Source organism: Arachis duranensis, chromosome 9, assembly GCF_000817695.3.
Source record: "Arachis duranensis cultivar V14167 chromosome 9, aradu.V14167.gnm2.J7QH, whole genome shotgun sequence".
NCBI classification, from domain to species: domain Eukaryota; kingdom Viridiplantae; phylum Streptophyta; class Magnoliopsida; order Fabales; family Fabaceae; genus Arachis; species Arachis duranensis.
This window is the reverse complement of record NC_029780.3, coordinates 6,275,316-6,299,346: the sequence shown is the minus strand read 5'-3', so window position 1 is coordinate 6,299,346 and position 24,031 is coordinate 6,275,316. Positions and strand designations below refer to the sequence as shown.

The 24,031-nt window shown below is 30.8% G+C and overlaps 3 protein-coding genes across 3 annotated transcripts; 2 read left to right on the top strand and 1 right to left on the bottom strand.

Annotated features, from left to right (window-relative positions):
• Positions 1-657: 657 nt before the first annotated feature.
• On the top strand, positions 658-1,911 carry LOC107464505 (protein PELPK1). The gene has a single exon (XM_016083427.3). It carries the CDS (start codon positions 735-737, stop codon positions 1,560-1,562), a length of 828 nt encoding a protein of 275 aa, XP_015938913.1. The 5' UTR covers positions 658-734; the 3' UTR covers positions 1,563-1,911.
• Positions 1,912-2,595: 684 nt separating this feature from the next.
• LOC107464309 (probable serine/threonine protein phosphatase 2A regulatory subunit B''delta) lies at positions 2,596-4,026 on the bottom strand. The gene has a single exon (XM_016083238.3). The coding sequence runs from the start codon at positions 4,024-4,026 to the stop codon at positions 2,596-2,598; it is 1,431 nt and encodes a 476-aa protein (XP_015938724.1).
• A 6,118-nt stretch (positions 4,027-10,144) lies between these two features.
• LOC107464499 (putative hydrolase C777.06c) lies at positions 10,145-16,467 on the top strand. The gene is made up of 12 exons (XM_016083420.3): positions 10,145-10,395; positions 10,591-10,718; positions 10,829-10,941; positions 12,914-12,955; positions 13,626-13,681; positions 13,807-13,883; positions 14,849-14,968; positions 15,178-15,254; positions 15,350-15,413; positions 15,534-15,584; positions 16,016-16,064; positions 16,197-16,467. The coding sequence occupies exons 1-12, from the start codon at positions 10,254-10,256 to the stop codon at positions 16,313-16,315; spliced, it is 1,038 nt and encodes a 345-aa protein (XP_015938906.1). The 5' UTR covers positions 10,145-10,253; the 3' UTR covers positions 16,316-16,467.
• Positions 16,468-24,031: the final 7,564 nt, after the last annotated feature.

The following is a 24,031-nucleotide window of genomic DNA, read 5'->3' as shown; positions in this document are numbered from 1 at the left end:
TTTATAAGTTCATAAATAACTTTTTAAAAAATTATAATTTAATTTTAAAAATTACATCAAACATTAATATTTAATACTACTATTTTTTATAAGTCAAAAATTTAAAAAAATTACTTTTAAAACTTCTAACAAACGGTCCTTATCTTAACGAAAGAATCACTGATAGGTCATATTGATTGATAGGTCATAATGCATCAATCAATAATCCAATACCATCTCACCGGAATTTCTTTGTTTCTAACAAGAACCAAATTGGCCCAAAATAAAATAGAACTACTGCAATGAATTTTCTCTTTTAATAATGTATGATGATATATATGTGAATATATATACTAAATAATATCTTTTTAAAATAATAATTAGTAAATAGTACTATTAAATAAATAAAAGTGATGCGGCGGCTAAAATTTGGTGATGTTGGTTACACCTTGCAGAGAAACTTTGAAACAAATAGCAATAAGATATTCAAAATCTAAGTCACCTAATTTTTCTAATTATCAAAGTTGCATTGGAAGTGCATGCACGAATCGTACTCTTTTCAATAATATTATTAATTAAGACTTTAAGAGGCAGGAAGTTGAACTACCCTGTACTATAGTCATCACTAGTGTCATAGAACCCATATCTATAAAAGGCCATAATCACACGCACATATATCATCATAACCATAACTACCAAAAGGCTTTGAAATCCTTTAGATCTTGAAGCTCTATCATCATCTGCTAGATCAAACCATGGCCTCTTTCAAATTTTCATTGGCAATTTTACCACTTTTGCTCTTAACTTTTTCTTCAATTACATGCCATATAATGATTGCAGAGGCACGCAGTCTCATTGACTCTATGCCGCAGCCAGAAGTGTCAAAAATTCCCAAGCCAGAGTTGCCACCATTTCCTAAGATTCCGGATATACCAAAGCCTGAGCTCCCCAAGCCTGAACCTCTACCAAAACCAGAATTGCCTTCACTGCCTAAGGTTGAGTTACCACCACCAATGTCCAAGCCTGAGATACCCAAAGTTCCTGAAATTCCTAAGTCAGTGTTGCCTAAAGTTCCCAAGATTTCCAAGCCTGAAATTCCTAAACCAGAATTGTCAAAAGTATCTAATATTCCAGAGCCAGCATTGTCTAAAATTCCTAAGCCAGAACTACCTCAGACTTCTGAAACTCCAAAGCCAGAATTGCCTAATAAAGTCCCTGAAATTTCAAAATCAGAATTTCCTAAATTTCCTGAAATTCCGAAATCGGAATTGCCTAAAGTCCCTGAAATTCCAAAACCAGAGTTGCCTAAAGTCCCTGAAATTCCAAAACCAGAATTACCAGAAGTTCCTGAAATTCCGAAACCAGAATTGCCTAAAGTCCCTGAAATTCTAAAACCAGAGTTGCCTAAAGTCCCTGAAATTCCAAAACCAGAATTACCAGAAGTTCCTGAAATTCCTAAACCAGAATTGCCTAAGGTCCCTGAAATTCCTAAACCAGAACTACCAAAAGTTCCTGAAATTCCTAAGCCAGAATTGCCTAAAATTCCTGAAATTCCAAAATCAGAATCACCTAAATTTCCTTAATTTTCAAGTCAGAATTGCCAAAATTCTCAAAGTTCCAAAACCAGAGTTTGCCATTTATGCTAGAGCAAATGGAACTCAAAGTCCCTGGAATTTTAATCCATAGATTTATACTATAGTCACTTCTATCATATTATATGTCATGAAGTACCACTATATAGTTCCTATCATATTACCATTTGATGTGTGCTTCACTTCATAGTGCCTAGGTTATACCATGGTGTGTTTATTTCTTTTGATTGTGTATTTTTTTTTACAGTATTTGTTGCCAATTGAGATATAGTGGATCCAATAAAACTTGTTTGTAATTTTTACTTTGTCTGTATGATTAATACATATTGTTATTCGTTCATTTGAGTATTATTCGTTCATTTGAGTATATTAACTGTAGAACAATTTACCTACCAAATCGATTGGAATCCATGTGAATCAATCTTCGCTAAGTGCCATTACAGATATAGCATGAACTTGAGAAATAAGAAATACAACGTTCAGAGATAGTAGCCCAAGAAAACATGAATACATCAGTTTCGAAACTCTGCCTTTTTAATTGATGAAAATGGTTCAATCACAATGCAAGCAAGATGTGTTTAAAAAAAAAATATTTTAGCCCCGTAAAATATCTATTTATTTTAAAATTTTGGTCTGGTAAAATTTAAAAATTCTTTTTTTTAGCCCATAAAACTTTGTTCTTGTTAGAAGATCAAAAGATGTTACAATTTGCTTTTAATTTCAGTGATAATAGCCCAAGGATAACATTAGAAAAAATCATTATATATGGTTTTTTTTTAGTATTCTCAAATATTATGTTATTGAGTTTCAAATATCGAACAAAACATTAACACGATAAAAAAAAAATTGTGCAATTGGATTGTAGGTGTTTTATTTTTGTACACCTAATTTATCATCATTAATTTAAATGTGGTTCTTATACACTTTGACATCTTCTATCTTCTCCGTCCTTAAATTTAATAGGTATAGAAATCAAACAACAATGAACTAAAATAATAATAAAAACTACATATATATGGTGACCCTAAAACACCTTAACCTTGAGAAATTTAGTTAGATTGAACAGGGTATTGAAAAAATGTCCAGAGCTTTTACTACCTTTGAGGTCACGCAGAGTGATATAACCCTCATTCTTAGGGTTAATCATGTCAAACATCATGCACAATATATCCTCAAAATATATAGGCTCAAGTCCCAAACACTCCATTCGATGCAATTGCTCTTCATAGAAAAATTGCAGTTCATGCCTTGTTAGAACTTCATCTCCATCTAGATCGATGCACTTTAACCAATACTCAAGGCTTGGTTCAGCTAATTTATCCTCTTCAGCAGTCACGAAGTAAACAAAATCTTCATAACTCATCCTTCGTTCAACCTTACTGGTAAATTTTCTTGGAATCTCGGTGAATATTCTGTCCACGATTCGATAGGTAAGAGCATGGTTACCGTATCTGATAAGGCTTTCTTTTTCTATCAAGAAATTGTTGTCCGAATCCAGCTCCCAAAACTGGCAGTATGTAGAGTAGAATTGTTCATAAGAGAAGAATCTCAAAACCCTATTAATGTCATCTTCTTCGTCAACTTGATCCATTGCATCAATCAAGGTTTTGCCATAACGCTTCAACTCTCGCAGTGTAATTCGACCGTTACCCGATCTATTCACGTAGTAAAATATTTTGTATATTACGGTTTCTGCGTATCTTTCTTGGAAATCAGGTGTGTTCTTCAAGAACTCTAGCCCCGGATGAGTTTCTAGAAGCTCGTATAGCACCGGATTAAAATCGTCATGAGTAAGGTAATCGAGCTCTGGCTTCTTTAAAATTCTGTATATTTTAGTTGCTTTGTCACACGTCAGCAAGTTTTTATTGATCCAATAATCATAGAAAGCATCCTTCGTGAGGTAGTCGTGATTTTCATTATTGTTGATTTTTCTGAACAGAACCTTCGAGAAGAAGGACGGCAGGTCGCAAACTTCCTTCGTAACGAACTTGAATTCTTTCATATGCATAAGGTGTCCCGCTTCTTCCCCGTAATCATTGAATAATTCGTAGATCTTAAACCTGCATTCTTCAATCATCTCTTGTGGTGCTGGACGCCCATGTTCAAAGTAGAACTGCCGTATATTGTCATCGCTAGCAGCCTTCATATTATTACAGAGGTCGATTCTCGGCGTCGCGGGGCGATTCAAGGAAGTAGGGGATGGCGTGCATTTTGGCGAGAGAGGTGGAAGACCTTTTGATGATAAATTAGACAAATTATTGAGTGTTTCATTCTTCAATTTTGCTTCGTTTAATAAAGTCGTTATGAGTCGATTGCTCTCCGGAAGAGAGAGCCATTGGTCGAAGAGAGACTCCAGAAGAGCGGCGTTACTCTTGAGAGCCGAAGCAGGCACCTCCGGCAGCTCCAACAAGTCCAGGTCTAACACCGCCTCATTGCCATCGACCTCCATCTTCATCTGAATGTCAAAAGCGTCGCGGTGATTAGCAAGAAGCTCAAATTCAGTGCCTTTGGGATCGGAAATCTAGAAAAATGAAGTGAGATTTTTGACGGAAGAAAGAGGATGCAAGCTGTTAAAATTCTGCATGTCCCCGTTATTTTTTATATTGGTAAGGTACAGTTGTTGTTACATGCAGTTTTGAAGTTTTTTTTGGCTGGCGTTGTTATCTGAATTCTGAAGGATGCGTTGTGTAGCGTTTTTTTGTTGCAGCAAACAATTAGCAAGGTCATCTTGTCGTGTGTTAATGCTGGCTTAATACTGATTTTCATTCTAAGCGGAAATAATAACTAACTAGTTCATTTTTAGAGAATAAAGATAAATAAGGTTATTTAGGATAATTACGTTTTTAACTATTTTTCTCTGAATGTACACAAGGTTTTAAGTAAATTAATTATTTATAGATTTTTTTATTATTGAAAATGAGTAATAGGTCACTCGGATGAAACACTTAAATTGATCTCTTTGTTATCTATGGATCGATGTTTTTACATTTTTAATGGCTAATAAGTAATAATGCAACTATGTTAATGAATTTTGACACTAGATTCGGTTTTGGAAACTAATTCATTTATCAACCATAAGTCAAGCAAATCTATTAAATATTATTAAAATCAGGTTTTTTTCAATTAATAATATAGCTGATGTAGCATATTTTTAAAGGTATTTTTATTGATTTTATTTTATTTATTTAAACACATTAATAAATTAATTTTTTATTTAATTTAATTGATATAAATATTAAATTATTTAATATTTTATTTGCTCACATTAATTATAATTACTCAACTATATTAATTATTTGATTTGAATGAAATAAATAAATTATTTTATTTGCATTAATTTTTTATTTTATGTATTTTAATTATTGATTTTTAAGTGTTATAATTAATTATTTATTTGATTTAATAAAGATAAATATCAAATTATATAATATTTTATTTGACTATATTAATTATAACTAATTAATTATATTAATTATTTGATTTGACTATAATAAATAGGTTTATATTATTTTAATTTGTATCTTTTTGTATTATGTATTTTGATTAATAATTTTTAAAAATGGTATAATTTTTGCATAATATATTTATAAGATATTTTTATTTATTTAAAATATTTTATTCAGCGCAGTCCAAACAATTATAATTAATTCACTACATTAATTATTTAATTTAATTAATTTAAATATATATTACTTGATTTAATTTATTGTCACGTTATTGTTTGAGTCATTATTTATCAAATTATATTTTTTATTTTTTTATCTTAAATATTTTTATTTTAAATTTTAGAATCTTATTCATTATTTTATTTTTTAATATCAAATCTAATATTTATATTAATATTTTTTTACAATTTATTGTTTAATAATTATATGGTCACCATCAATTATATGATCATAAATATTTTTTTAATTTATTGAAAAAATACAATCGCATTCCTTCTTTTTTTTTTACCTATTTCTTTATTTTATAACTTATTCATGTAAAAAATTTATATATACTAGAAGAGAATCTCGTTTTTTTATTAATTGTTCTTCCATTCGATAATACTTTTTTTCTCCTATGATGCATTATTTTTACTCTTTGTTTTTTTATAAATTATAAAATACTTAGTATTTTTTACCGTGCTCCATCTCTTAAATTTCTTTTATTTTGTTCCTATTTATTTAAATTTTTATAATTTTTTATTTATAAATTTTATCATTTTTATCTCATACAAGTTAATTTATCACAACTCTTCTACATATTGAATCTTCTCAATATTTAAATTATATTCTTTACATATTTAATTTCATTTTTAATTTAGAAAAATGCATGAGTGATGTTGTGCGTCTTCTTCTTTATCATTTTGTCTTACCACCCTTTTTTTAGGGATGATGAGTAATTTATATACAATGGTGCATATGCATAAAGGATAGGTATAAATTGTACATATATTTTGTTAGTAAATTTTAAATACTTTGATGTAATGAAAGCAGAGGTTGGAGTATTACCTTTTTGGGGATGGAGAAGTGTCATCGAAGACAGAAAAGTGGTGGAAAAAGGGCTGCAATAGAGATCTTCGATCGATCATTTTCTGCTTCTTAGAGGAAGGGGTTCCCAGCTAACAAGAAAGCAGGATTTAGAATAAAGGTCAATTCTAAACTAGACCAAGATGGCATATACACCAATTTACCGACACCATGACCCCCTGTACCTTAAGGGGGATTGGGATCCTGTTGTGATAGACCTACATTCTCCCTGCTCTGGCAACGTTTGCCAAATCCACTCGCTACCTTACCGAGGAAGGCCCTATGTCTTCCCTGGGATCAGTGTCTCTAAAGTGCTTTTCGTAAGCCAGTCAACAGTTGGCTAAGATCCTTTTGATGACTTCGAAAGAAAGCTTTCACTCTAGTTCCGAGCAGCTTCCTTTGTAAGATCTCTTTAGACCCTCCGTCCACCATCGATGGTACTCTGTAAAGTCAAGTGTTTCGCTTATCTCCATCTCTCGAGCGACTTCCAAAGCTTTTGCCTTTTGTGCAATTTGCTATCAGTGTCACTACTCTTTTCCTTTCTCTAGAATTTAGATTCAATATCAATTCTAATGAGCAAGAAAGAAAAGATAGGTCAGCCTTGCCATTGCTTATTTGGTGTTCTACAAGCTCCCTACTGCATATCGAGAGAATCGGCCTATCTTAGAGTTTTACACAATAATGAGGGATTATTTGCACCAGCCCTCCTCCATGGAGAAGGAGTTATGCTCTACATATTCCACTAGTGGCTGTGCCAAAAAGCTGCAGAAGGCCCGAGATCCGCAACCTCTTAGTTCCTCATGCACCTTTGCCTTGAATTTGAGTCCATCAGAGGCCAGCTCCCATACCTATTGGTACAGTAAAGGAAAAGAGTAAGCTTTTGAAGTCAGGAATAGCGGCCTTTCTGCTGCTAGGTCTAGTCAGCAATTCAGCAACTACATTCAGATTGTACATTACCTCCGGCAGTGTACCTACAAAACACAACATTACCAGTTTTCAGAGTGAAGGATTTAATAAACCAAGAACAGAGAAGCTAGAATCAACAACTCATCCAAGAGATTTTTCCTGTGGACATTAGTAATCGAATATTAACAATTCAATTGGTGGAAGATGAAGACAAATTACATTGGACTCTGAGTAATACGCACCAATATTCTGTTGTATCAGGGTATAAAGTTGCCAATAATTTCTTCCACACCCAATCGAAAGCTACTCAGACTACTTCAGACAAAGTTCCTTGTGGAAGGGAATGTGGAAACTCTTAATCCATCATAAGATAAAGATTTTCTTCTGGAAATCGCTGCATGACCGCCTTCCAGTTTTACAAAATATTCACCGCAGGTTTTCAGAAATATTGGGGGAGTGCCCCGTCTGCCACAGGGAAGAGGAATCAATCTCCCATTGCCTAATCTATTGTACCGAGGCTCAAGAAGTGTGAAAGAGAACATCTATTAACTACTCATTACATCCGCAAAGAATGACAACCTTTTGGGAGTGGTGGACACAAATGAAAGAAAAGATAGCACAATAGCACTATGGCAATTTTGAGCTTAATATTTTTGCTATCACAAAATTTGAGAGTCTTTAAACAAACCAACAGAAGAGTAAAGCTATGCAACGAACTTCAACGCCACCCACAGAGAAGTTTGAACCCTAATCTTTGAAAGATCTTCTTTAATTTCTTATTACCCTTTCAATTATTCCGAAGCTACGCTATTGTTGCTTTTCACTATTGCATCGTAAGTCTAAATTTGGGCAATTTCAATTATTTTAGTAATATAATAATACATGTCACTGCCTTTGGGAAAAAAAACTTTTTATTATCTATAAGAAACTTATAAATTACTTTAGACCAATAAATCTGTAATCGTTGTGGCCTTGTGGGCAACTATAGGAATTTATATGGATTTTTTTGAATTACATTTAAACACAGAGACTACACTCAAATGTTTAAAATGCTGACGTTTTAGGCAATAAGAATCTATTTGTCAACTTTTTTTTTTACAATGAACATACAAAGCTTCCTCAACGACATTGTATTGACACATAGGCACATAACACGCCAAATAAGTGCCATATAAGTGGTCTCTGCTAAATTTGAGGGAGCACTTTACACAAATTAAAAACTTAGAGACTAATTTGTCCACTACCCATTTATATTTTACTTAAGAATAAAAGATAAATAGGTCCCTGACCTTTTTTTCTGCAGACATTTTCGTCCCAAACCATTGAAAAATACTTTTAACTCCCTGACGTCTTTAAAAGCTAGACGGATCAGTCCCTCCGTCCAAATGCTTTCGTCAGACCCAACGAAAATGTCTGACATGGCTCCCGTAATACTTGTCACGCATACGTGTCACCTGGCAGACTTCCTCTCACGCGTACGCGTCACCATGAATTCAGCAAATCCTCATTTCTTCATGAATTCTTTACTTTGCATTTTTTTCCCATTTCTTTCAAGCCATTCTTACCTTTAAAACTTTAAATCACTCAAACAAACATATCAAGATATTGAATGGGAGAAAAGTAAATTAAATTTAACAATTTAATAGCCTAGAAAGCATGTTTTCAATCATTAAGCACATTTAGGAGAAATTCAATCTCCAAGAACATATATGAACAAGTAGGGCTAAGATAGTATGATGATTTATGAATTTTACTAATTCAAATCTCAAAATGAAGTATAAATATACTTGCAAGAAGAAAGCTCGTGAAAGCAAGGAACAAGAGATTGAGCATCGAACCTCACCGGAAATGTTTGCACTCTAATCTCTCTAGTATTTGAGGGTCGATTCTCTCAATTCTCTACTAATCTTGCATTTTAAGGCTTGCTCTTCTTCTACCAATCAACATTGATACCAATCAACATATATCAATGTATGGATACAAATATCAAAAGGTATTTTCAAGGGTAATGGGTTAGGGCTAAATTTAATTTACTTTTTTTTTCCATTCGATACCTTGATATGTTTGTTTGAGTGATTTAAAGTTTTGAAGGCAAGAATGGCTTGAAAGAAATGAAAAAAAAGCATACAAAGTGGATAATTTACGAAGAAATGTGGATATGCTGAATTCACGCGTACGCGTGACAAGCATTACGGGAGCCACGTCAGACTTTTCCGTTTGATGTGATGGAGACATTTGAACGGAGGGACTGATCTGTCCAACTTTTAGGTAACGTTTGAAAGAGAGACAGAGACTAAAAGAGACTGAGATTGAGAGACAGAGATAGAAATAAGTTTCAGTATTGTGTTTGGTGTAAAATGGGAGACAAAGACTAAAATAAGGATGAAATTCTAATTTAATTTGTACAAAGTTGAAATTAATTACTTGAAGTGAGGATATTTTAGGTATAAAATATTTTTAAAAGTTTCAGTTTCCGTTTCCAAAAATTTCAGTCTCCTATGTTCCCACTTTTTTGAGGTATCGATATATTGAAATTTTAGAGGCAGAGATTGAAATTTTAGTACAAGTCTCTAGACCAACAAACATGATACTGAGTTCCAATCTCTCAATTTTTGTCCTAATACTTCAAAACAAACGCTACCTTAAAGATAAAGTATTTTTCAATGATTAAAAACGAAAGGAAAAGTATAGGGAGCCAATAGTCTAAGCGTACAATGTGTACAATGAAGGTTTAGGAAGTATTAGAGATATGACCATTAGTGTTACATTGTCATGTCAGGTTACACTTTTGGGATGAGTGGATTCATGACATGGTATTAGAGTTCTAGATCCGAAAGGTCAAGAGTTCGATCTTTGGTGAACTCCAAAATTAACTTAAGTGTTTAGGATGAGTGATTTTATGACATGAGATGTTTATTATCCTTGGTATTCGGATGGTTATTTTGGATAGTGTGGGTGATGTTTTTATTCATGAACCAAAGGTTTAACCCATTGTACACATTGTACACTTAGGCCATTGGCTCCCTAACGGGTTTAGCCCATTGTATACATTGTACACTTAGGCCATTGGGTTCACCAAAAAAAAAACTCAAAGGACTTGTTTGTCATTTATTCTTTAGTTAATTATTTTGGAAAAAAAAGATTCGGAAGAATCAGGTTGGAGAAAAGGAATACTTTTGCAGTGTCTCTGACACACACAACAGAAAGAAAGTAAGATCCAGTATTCAGTGTGCGCGTCCGACGAAGCCGATTGGTCTGCTTAGCAATGGTGGTTGCTCCCTCCATTCGGCTTTTCCCACCTTCCTTCGCCTCCATTCCCTTTCCTCATCGCTTTCCCTTTTCTTCCCGTTGGCGCTCTCCTTCTTCCGTCTCTCTTCTCCTTCCCATTCACTCTCGCCTCCAATCCAGTAACTATCTAACTAACTACTCTCCAATTTTGTTCCACTTATTTATTTATTATCATAATTTGATTGCATGATTGTACTCTGATATTATTTAATTGAAGCTAGAACTATGCTTTTGGATTGTTCGGATTCTTAATTTGATATGGAATTAGGTGAAATTTGTGTTGATTTTTGCCTTTATTCTATTTGCTGCTGCAGCTTCTGCAAATGGAGATATTGGGGTTGAATTACCTGGTGATCAGGCAGAGATTATATTCATGGGGACTGGAACCAGTGAAGGGATACCTAGAGTTAGCTGCTTGACTAATCCTCTGAAAAAATGTCCGGTACAATGAAGAAAAAAAAAACTTTTTGGTAAAAATAATTAAGATTTTGCTGCAATGGAAGTGAATGTTTAGGGTTTTGTTAAGATTTCTATTTTTCATGATTGTTGTAGGTATGTTCAAAGGCTGCTCAGCCGGGCAATAAGAATAGGAGACTTAACACGAGCATCCTCGTTCGTCACCCGGGCTCCTCAGGAACTCACAACATTCTTATAGATGCTGGAAAGTAAGTTTTTAGTCTGTGTGTGATCTGCAATTATGTTAGATTAGGGATTAGGATGAGCTTTATACTTATTTTGTTTTGATGTTAGTCCAAGTATACGATTTCATGATGGCGTTACATTTGTCCCATCACCAAAATTTAGAATGTTTTTGAACATATAAAGACTTGCTGGAACACGTACTGGATTACAGTAAGCAGACAATAGATGATTTAGTTAAATTTTTTGGGATATTTTGATGCAGCAATGAATCATAATAAAACTTTAGACCTATGCAGGTATTTATTAGAACAAGTGAGGTAACTGTTGAGAACTTAGGCTGCGAATATAAGGTGCTCCCAATGGCCTTCAGGGATGTGTAATTACAACTTTGATGGACACTTGAGAATTGAGATATTGTGGCATGCCGCTTGCAGTTGCTGGAAATAAGTGCGTGATTTTAGGCAGCGTTTGGTTTGAGAGACATAGACACTGAGACATAGACACAGTGGTACACGGTGACACATGTCTGCTGTTTGGTTTGGTGAGACATAGATTTTCGAAGGACATGGGAGGACACGGATGGACACGGAGACATTAAATTTGTGTACCTCCAATTTGGTGAGACACTAAGACACAACTTGTGAGACACTAATTTTTTACTCTTTTATCTTTATTGAAATTTAAAAATTTATCCTCTTATCTCCCCAAATCTTTCTTTTTTCTCTTCCTCTTTTAGATTCTATAACTAAATTTATCTTTCTATTTTCTTCAAAAAAAAATTGTACATTTAATTTTTTATTTATTTAAATTTTGATTAACCTTTGATAAATTCTGAGCTTTTGTTTTTTATTTTTTTCAAAAAAATATATATATTTAATATTTGAATGATAATTTAAGATGATATTAGAAGAAATAAAAAATATTAAAAGAAATAAAAATTCAATGGTGATGACATGTAGTGTTTGGGATAATGGATGTACAGTAATAATAGTAAAACTTGTGGTAGAATGAAGGGTAATTCAGTTTTTTTAAAATATGTGTGTCTTGTTCTTTATTTTTACCAAACACAATACATAGACACAAATATTTTATGTCAATGTCTTTAATGTCTATGTCTTTGTGTCTATGTCTCATCATATACATCAACCAAACGGAGCCTTAGGTCCATAATGGAGAGAATTGTTGGGGTAATGATGAAGAAGTATAGATTTTCATGAGAGGGGAAGTGGAAAGAAGCAGGGACGAACTAGAAAGTTGGAAAGCGGGGAAGGAGCCAAGAGTGTACATAATATAGAAATAAAGATCAATACCCGGGAAGGCGGGAAAGAGGATTGGATGAACCTGATGCACTTCTGTCCTTAATGTTCGTGGCTGGAGTGATGGCTGATATTTGGTTTGGTCTTCTTGGTAAAGCAAACAAACAAATGATTGGAGAACAAGAGATATTGTTCCATGGTGTAGGGTTTTCTTCATGTATATTGTGTTAGACTAGATGAAAAAAAGTGTATTTGTAAAGGGTGGCTTTACTACTCCTGCATGGTCAAATTTGTAGCTTTCCTTCAAACTGCTTCCAGTATATATTTTATTATATGCCAAAGAAGCTGAAAATTGATCTATGAATAATTGAAGAAAGTTTAATGTTTCTGGCTTTCTGCGATAGAAAAGCCTTCAATGAATTGAAACATTGAATTGCTAGATCTACTTTGATATCTACAATATGCATGTTCCTTATAGAATTGTGAGTTAATGAATTTTCCTTGTGTTATAGTCTTTGATATATGGATATTAGTTAGGTTTGAGCTGTCTAGTCATTATATATACATTCTGTGTGTTAGGAAATAGTGTGATGTCTGAACAGGTACATTTAAGTTTCTGAAACTGTAATTCTGATTTTAGGGCATTTATAAAATCTGTTTCAAGGAAAAGCCCGACAACATTGTATCATGTGCGGTTCATTTGGGTGTTGATTACAATTTATTATTATTGTTATTGCAGATTTTTCTATCACAGTGCTCTGCAATGGTTTCCTGCATTTGGGTTAGTTCACTTGTTAAATTCTTAAGCTGTTTCTATGTAGTTATTTGAGATGGATTCTCTTTTTGTCTGCTTTATTTCTTTTTCTTTGAAGAAAGGGTGTTTGAGAGCAACGGTTGAGTTGTCTCCATGTGACTTCAAAGTCACTGGTTCAAGCTTTAGAATTAGCCACTCGTGCTTGTATCAAATTAGGCTGCCTACATTACCATTTAGATGTGACTCTTCTCCATACCCTATGTAAGACGGGATGCTTTTCAATAGACTGCCCTTTTTTTTTATTTTTCTTAGTAAAATTAAGGGAAATTTGAAAATATTATATAATATTAATAACAAGGGTAAATAAACTGGTTGGTCGGTAAAGTATTTGAATAAGACATACGAATAGTGGCATTTGGTAAGGTTATTATTCATTGTCAAGCATGGGAGCATGAGTAGTGGTTTGTGTTATTACCAAATACCCATGCAAAATAAAGAGGGATAATCAAATAGCTAGATTGTATTTTGATACTAAGCAGTTTAAGAGAGAATACATTAAAATACGAGTACAAATTTTCTGTCATAGCAGCAGCGGCATTTCTTCTTGTATTAATGCAGTTTTTCTTTCTGTTCTTCTTGTTGTTCAATTGTTTTACTTCACTTTTTATCTCTCTTTAACTAGTGTTTTTTCTTTCAGGATAAGAACACTTGATGCAGTAATTATCACTCATTCACATGCAGATGCAATTGGAGGTCTCTGACAGTACTTTCTAGTTCTCTCTGGATAAGTAATATCAGCATGAAAAGTCTAATGTTTGCTTCAAATAATAAGTCTGCTTGGTCATTTAGATCTGACCCTGCTTCTATCTTCTTCGAAGGTCTTGATGATCTTAGAGATTGGACAAACAATGTTCAGCCACACATTCCAATATATGTGGCCAAGCGTGATTTTGAGGTCCACTTTCCTATGCTTCCCTTCTAAAATTAAAATTTCTATTTTACTTTCTGCGTGTTATTTTTTGTGTGTGTGACTTTTGGAATAAAGAAGATGGAATAGCCTCTTACATCTTTGCAATATATTAAAGAAATCATCATTTCATTTCATGAGAATTTTGTGATGTATTGACACTTGAAATTGCTGCATTTGAATCAGCTTGCTTTCAACCTTAGCTTGTTGACTATTCAAGTATATATATCTAGTCTTAATGCTTTCTCTGGATATTCTTGTGGAAGTTATGCAACTAATTATATTGAAGGTAAAAAAGATTTATACAGCAACTGAGTGAGTCTTTTTCAAAGTTTAGGAGGATTCAAATTTTGTACTATACTGTATCTAGCTTTCTTATCCTACCTGAAAGGGATTTGTTCTGAAACCTCAAATACAGCAGTCTTCTGACAAAATGAAATTTTCCTTTTCTATAGTCTGAAGGTCAGAGTTGTGTCAGAAAATTCTGTCAAATCTCTTACAAATGTTATCTTTTTAAATCCAAGTGTTCAAATATTATTTCACTGTGAGCATTTGAAATCAGACATGGTTGGGATTTGGGAAGTTTCACATCACATGTGATGACTTCAAAAATACCCTGCACTTTTAAGATTATTGCATTACTTTAATTAGTGTAGCAGCACAAGAAATGCTTTAGGGTAGAGTTTTAAACCTTTTTCCTTCTCAAATATTTTAATTTCAGGACGGAGCATAATAAGCTTGACTTGTCCTTTTTGCATATTTACTTTCCCTTATGCTGTGGATTTGGAGTTCCTCTTCTGTTATCCTTGAGAGGAAAAAGAATGAAAGCTTATGGCTCATTTTTAATGAGTAATGACCACCTGACTCATTCACCATGTGTTACTTGAATGAACAACTATTGAGATATGTCTTGAGGATTTTCTTTTAAGAATTCATTACACTGAAATATGCAGGTGATGAAGAGTACCCATTATTATTTAGTAGATACTAGTGTCATCACGACTGGTGCTGCTGTCTCAGACTTGCAATTCAATATTATATCTGAAGAACCATTTTCTGTACATGGACTGAAGGTCAATCTTACTAAAAATTGTAATAGTTCTAAGTTTGTTTCTTAGTCCTTTATAAAGAAATCAAGTTGTAAAATCACTTTTTTGAAAATCTGGCACAAACAGATCCTTTATCTTCTCACTTATCGCTCAATTAATTAATTGATTTCTGGCCATGTTTGTGTCTTGTGCATGGTGTGTGGTCTGATTTTCTTTGATTGTTGTAATTACAGATTACTCCATTACCAGTGTGGCATGGCAAAGGTTACCGGTCCCTTGGATTTCGTTTCGGTAATATTTGTTACATAAGGTAATGCTTGTGTATTGACTATAAGCAGAAAAGTTCTTGCAATTCGGTCTAGTCCATCAATATATATGAGCTGATTCTTATGTCTAAATATGCAGTGATGTCAGTGATATTCCTGAAGAAACTTATCCGCTTTTGAAGGATTGTGAAATTCTAATATTGGTGACTCACACTACCATCCTATCTATCGTGTCATAAACATTGCTTCATTTTTACATTAACTAACAAAAACATATGATCTACAAATTTCTCCGTTGCTCATCTGGTGTACGATTTATACAGGACGCTCTACGGCCTGATCGCTCCTCTGCCACACATTTTGGACTTCCAAGGGTAACCTCTTTTACATTTGTTAAATTTTTCTTGGAGAAATGAAGTAACGTTAATGTATATATGTAGGAATATAAACAAAGGATGAGAAGGGGATTAGTTACAGAATCTTGAAATATGGGAAACTAGTGTTTGGTTATTGTCCTGAAACAAAGGAGACAAGATGTTAGGAACAAAAACATTTCTGGCCAAAGGGATGGAAACAAATATTTTGTACTTCCAAAACAAAGGGACATTACATGTTAAGTTAATTTATGTACTTCGAAAATAGGAGGGACGTGAAAAAAGTATCTCTGCCATCCTACTGTCTTTGTCCTCGTCGACGGATAATCCTTCCAGGGTTCTTGGCAAATGCCACCAATGAATTATACAATGTAAAAATTCTTCTCTTTCTAAGTCCAGTTCTAACAGTATTCTGATCTTCCGGATTTCAGGCGCTAGATGAAGTCCGAAAAGTTCAACCCAAAAGGACACTCTTTACAGGTAACATTGATTAGCCTGAGCATCCTTGTTAGGAGAAATAACTTTAAAAATGCTGGAAGTCAGCATTCCATTTTCCATGTAATTCTTTTTAGCACAATTATGTTCAGTTTCTCCTTGTTTGGCAATTTGAAGGTATGATGCATCTGATGGATCATGAAGAAGTGAATGACTATCTTACAAAATTATTGGAATCTGAGGGCCTTGATGTACAATTGAGCTATGATGGGCTTCGTATTCCAATCACACTTTAGCTTGCAACCATATTCTCATTCATAAGACGATTAATCTTTTCTGTTTTCTTTTTCCTTCATAGAAAAAGATCAATGTTGACATGAAGATCATTACAATTTTTTTGACAATATGAATAAATCAACCCTGCAGGCCCTTGCAGCTATTTAACTTTTTTTTTTCCCTCTCTTTTTATTTCCTCTCCCTTTTTGAATGTGTGCAAGTGTGTGTCAAATAACATTAAGGATGAAGGCACACATAAAATTTAATGGGAAATGTTAGGAAATTAATACTTTTGGTAGAAAAAAAAATATGAGTTAGTTATTGTTAGCTCAAATGTAAGGCAAATACAAGGAGAAAATGTTAGTCATCTAACATTTTTCAAAATAAATTAAATGAAAGATTTAACAAATATTTTAGTAAAGTGGGGTGACATAAATGGCAGATCATGTAAAATTCAATAACCTCACAATTTAAAGACATGAGATTATTAAATTTGAAAACCTTACGGCTGCGCTTGTTTTCTGGAACTGAGATTGAGGATTGAAACTGAGTATTGTATTTGATGATTAAAGGCTGAAACTAAAATTTTATTTTTGAAATTTTTAAGGATGAAGACTGAAATTTTTATAATATTCTTTTATAGAAATACTCTCATTTAACTTTTTAAATTTCAAATCCACCCCTCAATCTCCGTATTTAGTCCGTCTCTCAGCAGTCTAGATGTTGAAGTTGCCTTCTACACACAGTGTTTACAGCAAGCAACAGCCATGGACTATGCTCCAAAAGGTAGTAAAACGAAACTCATTTTAGATCAATGTTAATAAAAATTCGGGGAAGAACAGTTTTTGCAAATTGGATTTATTGCATTGTGTCAACAATGATCGCATTATCATCATTGAATTTTAATGTGCATTGAACTCTAATAGATAAATTATTCTAATTTCCTCAGCTTGAAATCTTTGTAATGTAAAAAATCGATATTTACTTTGTGATGTTTAAATAACATGGGGCATAACATTCCTAGACGACGGAAAGGTCGTGTCTGGTTACATTTGATTTGGACAGCAAAACTTTCACTATGTTGGAATTAGTGCTTTGACAGTGACAATAATATTATTGCGGTCGTAGATTTGGTTGCCACATTTGCTATATTGTAAATGGAACCGTAGAACATTGCCATAATGGTATCTACTTTGTTAGGTATCACCTTACACTTTCCACATCATAAAATTCATGTTGCGGTTCCAAGTCCACAATGTTTTCTATCCACCGGTCAATCAAACTAATTCAAGATATTTTTAGTTTTGCTTTCATCAAATTTTCTCATGTGCCTTTATCCAATGAAAAGATTATCGTTCTCGTTAATATAAAAGGATTTCCTTCTTTAGTCTTATTTTGATTAGAATATTTGTATTTTTATGGAATGTATACTACCATTGATTTCTATATAATTATGTTAAGCAATTATATAACAATGTCTCTAATAAGAACTGATATTTAGATAATATTTACTTTTTGTTATTAAAAATAATTCTATATTAAATAAAAATAATTTTATTATATGAATTTAATGCATCAGAATTAAAATGTTTTTGTACTAGAGATAGAGATATTAGGTACCTTTTAATTTGTAAATCTTATTACTATATTAGCCAGATATAAATCATTAAAGGTGGAAATTCAGGTGCAGTCAACTTTACGTAAAATTAATAATCGAAAGTCGTTAGATGATTTAACTGATTTGATTAAATTTTCATCTAACGACTGTCAGTTATTAACTTCATACTGAGTTTTCACCATCATTAAATTGCCACATATAGGAGAGAAAGAACGGGGCATTTGCAACGGAACTCCATGGATAGATGATAGAGCATGTGACTTGTGAAAATAAGTGTTGATAAGGAACAATGGAAAATTAATAAATCAAATCAGCACTCAAAAGTATGGCATGAAAATTATAAAAGGATTATTGCCACCCATTTGAAAGGATGCGACGTCCTCGTTCTGCCAGAGAAGCATATCCTTATCTTTCTTTTTTTTTTTTAAATTATTATTAGCAAAATCAAATTTTTTTAAGTAATAATTAATCAATATTTATTTTTTTTAATTTTAACATTTATTCGTTCAATATTTTATTGGCTTATTATTAGACAAAAATTTAGTTCCTTAACAAAATTAAAAAACTAGTTATTAATAATTAGTCAACTGCATAAAAATAGTTATTAATTAGTCTATGTTCACGAAAAAAATAAATAAATAAATTATAAAATAATAATGTAATAATTTAATCACCATTAAATTCATAATTTTTATTTTATGTGAATTTTATTATTTTAATTTAAAAATAATTAGACTCTTATTTTTTTTATCAACTTTTTTTGCTTTAAAAGAGTTTGATCTCGTATTCACATTATAATAGACCTTCATAATTAATATAATCTAATTAAATTCATCTTTATAATCAATTTTTATAATTAATATAATAAGGGGTAATGCTAGGTAACCAATAACTTTTTTGAACAACATAAACAATCATCAATCAAATTAAAACACACTATATTTTTAAATTAATAACTTAAATCTTAATATTAGAATAATCATTCGCACATCTAGTGAAATGAAATATCTGATAATTTTTTATATATCCATTGTTCACATTGTTTAGTAATTTCATTGTCTACCTATACTTTTCCTATAATAAAAATTTACATTTTTAATTAAGTTTTGTAAATAATTTAACTAAATTGGAATTATATTTATAATCAAATATGAATAAAAATATAAAAAGTAGTGGTAATTTAAGTTTGATGTTCATAAAACTGTTTGAGTTTTTGCTGCAAAAGACTCGATTGTTACACCCTAAAAAATTTGATTATTTTTATGGTTGATTAAACATACGTGATAGTTAAAAACTTATAATTTTTAGTGTTGGAGCATTTTTTTTTTGTCTTTTCATAGCAAATCTGAAAAGCTATAAAAATTGCTAAATTGAAATTTCAAAAATTTAAAAGTTTGATTAAGATTAAGCTAGATTATTTTTTTTCCAAAATTAGAAGTGAGACTCGAATTCACGATTTTAAATGAGTATAAAAAAATTATGCCACTTAAACTATAATTTGTTAGCGCTTTAAGTAAATTAATCAAATAAGATATAATGAGATAATATATTTTTGTATAAAAAATTTTTTCCTAAAAACATAAATACTTAACCATTTTTCAAACCCATTTTTTACAATTGAATTTTTGTTGAACCGAATTGACTAAGTTTTCAATTAATCTAATTGAACCAGCTGGTTCAATTCAATTCCTAAAATCATAAAATAAAAAATTTCAAACTTAAATAATATAATGTACCGAAAGTTAAGTATAATAAATTGCGAGCTCAACTTTAAAATAAGTATATCCTAACTTAATACATTCATAATTATTAATACAATAACATCAATTAGGGGATCATAATTTATCTATGAACCTGATTTTATGGAGGCTTTTAGAGCTTGCTTACGTTTCCTTGAGCTTGACGTTTTATGGATGATTAATTTTTTGTAAATCGAAATTTTATTTATGAATTTGTTCTTGGCTAATGAGTTTTACTGTATGTACAAAATAAAATCCGTGCAAATAAGAATATTACTTCACCATTTCAAATTAGCTGTGTTTTTCGTTTTGTTTTAATTTGCTTCTTAAAAATAAATAAACAAATAAATAGAAGGATTTTAAATTTACAATATAGTGAATACACTATTCTTCGATCATTATATTATAAAATAATAATTCAGGCGAAGGAGATAGGGACGCGATCGTTCTCTCCATAAGTCGTTTTCACTTTTCAATTTTTCATGTCTCTGGGATGCAATTCGTCAAAGGCTATGCCAGCAATAATAATTTAATGTAATCACCTTGTGATTATGCTAATATATAATGACATATCAATTTGTAGAAAGAAACTCTAGTATATGATTAATCAAAATGCAGTACAATAAAAAATCAAATACTATATATCTATTTATATAAATACATATATTTAATATATATTTTATACAAATTTTTATGTTAGTGACTATTTTTATGTGTACATATACAGTGGCGGAACGTGAAATAAAATTTTGGGGGACCAAATAGAGAATAATTGTTAAAATATTTTCGATATGGACTGCATTTAAGATAAGCTTGTCTAACTTCATCTCTCTGGTTTGGATGATATTGCCAATTTAAAGCCGTTTTTTAGGATCTCGTTCCAAAAAATTAAGGTCAAACTCATTATATATAACTTTTTAAACTTTTAAAGGTTGTATCTCATTTTCTTCGTGATTCATTAAAATAGAAGAACTATCTACATGTGTTGATATCATAAAAGTTATATGTTCTCCTTCTTAAATATTAGCATTCCTCTTAAAAAATGCATCACTTCTTTGATTTTTTATTATTATTTTATATAAAAATTTGAATATATCCTATAGAAAATGTAAAAAAGAAATTAGAAGGACAAATATTAAAATTTATAATATTTACTGAAAAAGATAAAGAGAGTGTTACTTATTGAATTTATTGAGTATTTTAAGTCATAATAAAGTATTTAAGCTAATTGAACTAACTACTAATTTTTTTTATAAAAAGTCTGGGACCATCGCCCCCTTATCTAAACTAAACTCCGCCACTGTATACAATATAGTTAATTCTCAATTTATTATGACTAATATGTAATTTTTTAAACAGGACAACTTTTTCAATAAGAATACTAAAAATATCTTTTTATAAAAATATAACTTATTTATTTAACTTCATTTTAAATAAAAATAATATTTTTATAATATATTAAAATCAAATATAATATATTATCCAATGACTAAAATAAAATATGTTTGCATAAAAATAATTAGAGAATTTTCAGCGAATATCTACCATTAAACAATACTAATCAATTAATACTATTTACGGAGAAATTAAGTGAGAGAACATAAGATAAGACAACACATATTTAACTCAAAATTTTAAAATTTTAAATTAATGAGTCTCTTATTTTATAAACTTCTTATTTTTTTATTTTTTTATATAAAATTAACTTTATACACTTCTCACACTTATCACGTTAACAAAAAAACACATTCATGCATTTGATTTGCCTCTTCTCATATGATAATTGGTATATTGTTGATGCAAAAGGTCATCAGTACTACATGTGTAGTGTAGGAGGCTACACTTGAAAGTGGAAGGAAAATACTTGTTTTAGAAAATAGACAAATGAGTGTGGAACCCACATGAATGGCATCATCATTTTAAAAGTAGGGGCCACTTCTATGATCTGCAGCTCTCATGTCCTCCACACTTGGGTCTTGTGTACTGTCGCATGACTTTCATCTTCAAATACAAATGAAGAAATAAAAACATGGTAAAAAAAATTAAAGGCACACACAAATGTTAAAAATGTGTGTATTAATAGTTAACATTTAAAAACGCGTTAAAAAATGTGAAAAAATATTGCTTTTTACAGTCACCAATAAAAAAATTTTCAAAATAAATTTTAAAAATTTATTCGTATACTAAAATCTGTCATTAAAATCATCTATCAATATATTTGTATATAAATACATATGTAGTTTAATTTATTTTAAATATATATTTAATTATTTATATTCTAATACGTATTTTATATTAGTAGTTAACTTTAATAACTGATTTTAGTGTATACATAATATACTCAAATAAATTCAATATTTAAAATATATATCCAAATAGGTCCCAAATTTTTTGTGTTAGATATTTCCAAAAAAAATGATTACGTTGAGGTCTTTAAACTTTACAAAATAATCTATAAATCTTTTCGTTATATTTTTAAAGGGAGAAATATTAAGGGTCAATAATTTTGGTGTTTTATAACCATTAATTAGTCATTAATAGTGTTTTTAATGGTATGAGATTACATCTAATAGTGAAAGATCACTTATTTTTGTTTTGATAGTTAAGTATTGGCTAAAAAACACAAAAATTGCTAACTCCCTAAACTTTTTTTTTTAAAATTTATTTGTCCAAATAAAAATAACGAATCTAACTAAGATAAGGATTTATATACTTACTTATACAAAGTTTAAAAAACCCAATATAATAAAATTTTTTAGAAATTTATTTGGATATATCCTACAATATATATATACTTTATTAATGTTCATATTTGATTGTCACTGCTAACGACATACACAATAAAATTGATTACTCGTATTTGATTTAACATTGTCCGGTAATGTGTGGTCACAAAGCCTGTTATCAGCTATTGAGAAACACCGGGAATCAATGTCTAAGATGCGCATTACATATCGTCATTGTAATCGTATTCTGTTGAGTGTGGAGAAATAAATTGAAACCGATACATACATCGAGTCAAAGGTCATACCCTGTTTATCTTTTATGAGTTTAAACATAAAAATTACAAATAAACTTTTAATATATATATATATATAATTTTTTTTACGGTATTCTTAAATTTAATAAAATAATATTTAATTTATTATAAATAAAAATTGAAAAAATATATAGAATCAATTCCAAATCAATCAAAAATAGAATAACTTAACTAATTATAAATATAGTAATTAGCTTTATTTATTTATGATTTAAAATATTGGTTATTAAATGTTTACCACATTTAAATTTGCAACATGAACCACGAAAATTAATTCAATTAGCTTCCGTTTCTTCGCCATTCTTTCCTCTTCAAATGCCTAAAACATAATAAATCAGAAAAGATTCAAAACCATCTAATTTACAAAGAAAAGAAATATCCTAATACCTAATATAAACACCATCCATATAAAAGTTTTGGATTCATCCAGAGACATTTTTTTTGCTGGAACCATCTTGATTCCCTAGCATCATTGATAAAAATTTTATTGAGGAGTTTGTTATGAATCAATCGGTTGATAAATACAGAAGGCGAAATTCAAATTATCTTAATATATTTATGTATAAACACATAATGGTTAATTTTAGTGTATAAATAATATTTTTGAAGAATTAAATATAAACTCTTCGTTTGCTGCTTATTAAAAGATTTTTTTATTATTTCTGTAATTATTTAAATTTTTTTGAGGTTTATCCATTTTTGATATATTTCAACATTAATTTTGTGATGAATTTTTGGATATATTTGGGTAGTCTCTGCCAATTTGATATTATTCCAAAGACTACTTTATATCTCCACCAAAATGTGGTGATGATATATATCATACTAGGTAGATATGAGAAATCTACGGATAAACCAGTTGGAAGTTTGAAACCACATTCATGATTCATGGATGGGAGTAAGTGGGAACCGATTATGCAATACCCTCTTAACAAAGATATATCTTTTCTGGCTCTCTAGAAGGAACTAATAACAAACAATTTTTTTACACCCTTTTATGTATTCGGTTAGTGGCTTCAATTCATGGAATGCTTAATTGAGTAGATATTCCGATTCTCTCCATCATCATCATCATCTAAATCTTCTCTCCCTGTTGTGGATCTTTCGGTCTAAATGGTTATCCGTTTTAGGGTAAATCTGGAAAAAGAAATAAAAATTAATCAGCAATATAATTTTTAAGAGTTTAATTTTCATGTACTTATTATTATGTAGTATTAAAACGTTGTACAATCCTGTAATTATAATAATTTTTTAAGACTATTCATTCGAGCAGTTAAAATAAAAAATATTTTTTTAATGATATGATCATAATTAGATGTACCTATAAAACAATTTTATA

Bases quoted from the DNA above. Each gene is read 5' to 3' on its own strand.
- LOC107464505 (XM_016083427.3), top strand. From the start codon at position 735: ATGGCCTCTTTCAAATTTTCATTGGCAATTTTACCACTTTTGCTCTTA.
- LOC107464309 (XM_016083238.3), bottom strand. From the start codon at position 4,026: ATGAAGATGGAGGTCGATGGCAATGAGGCGGTGTTAGACCTGGACTTG.
- LOC107464499 (XM_016083420.3), top strand. From the start codon at position 10,254: ATGGTGGTTGCTCCCTCCATTCGGCTTTTCCCACCTTCCTTCGCCTCC. The intron at 14,969-15,177 runs GTCAATCTTACT...TTGTAATTACAG, and splicing joins TTTCTGTACATGGACTGAAG to ATTACTCCATTACCAGTGTG. The intron at 15,414-15,533 runs GTGACTCACACT...CGATTTATACAG, and splicing joins ATTGTGAAATTCTAATATTG to GACGCTCTACGGCCTGATCG.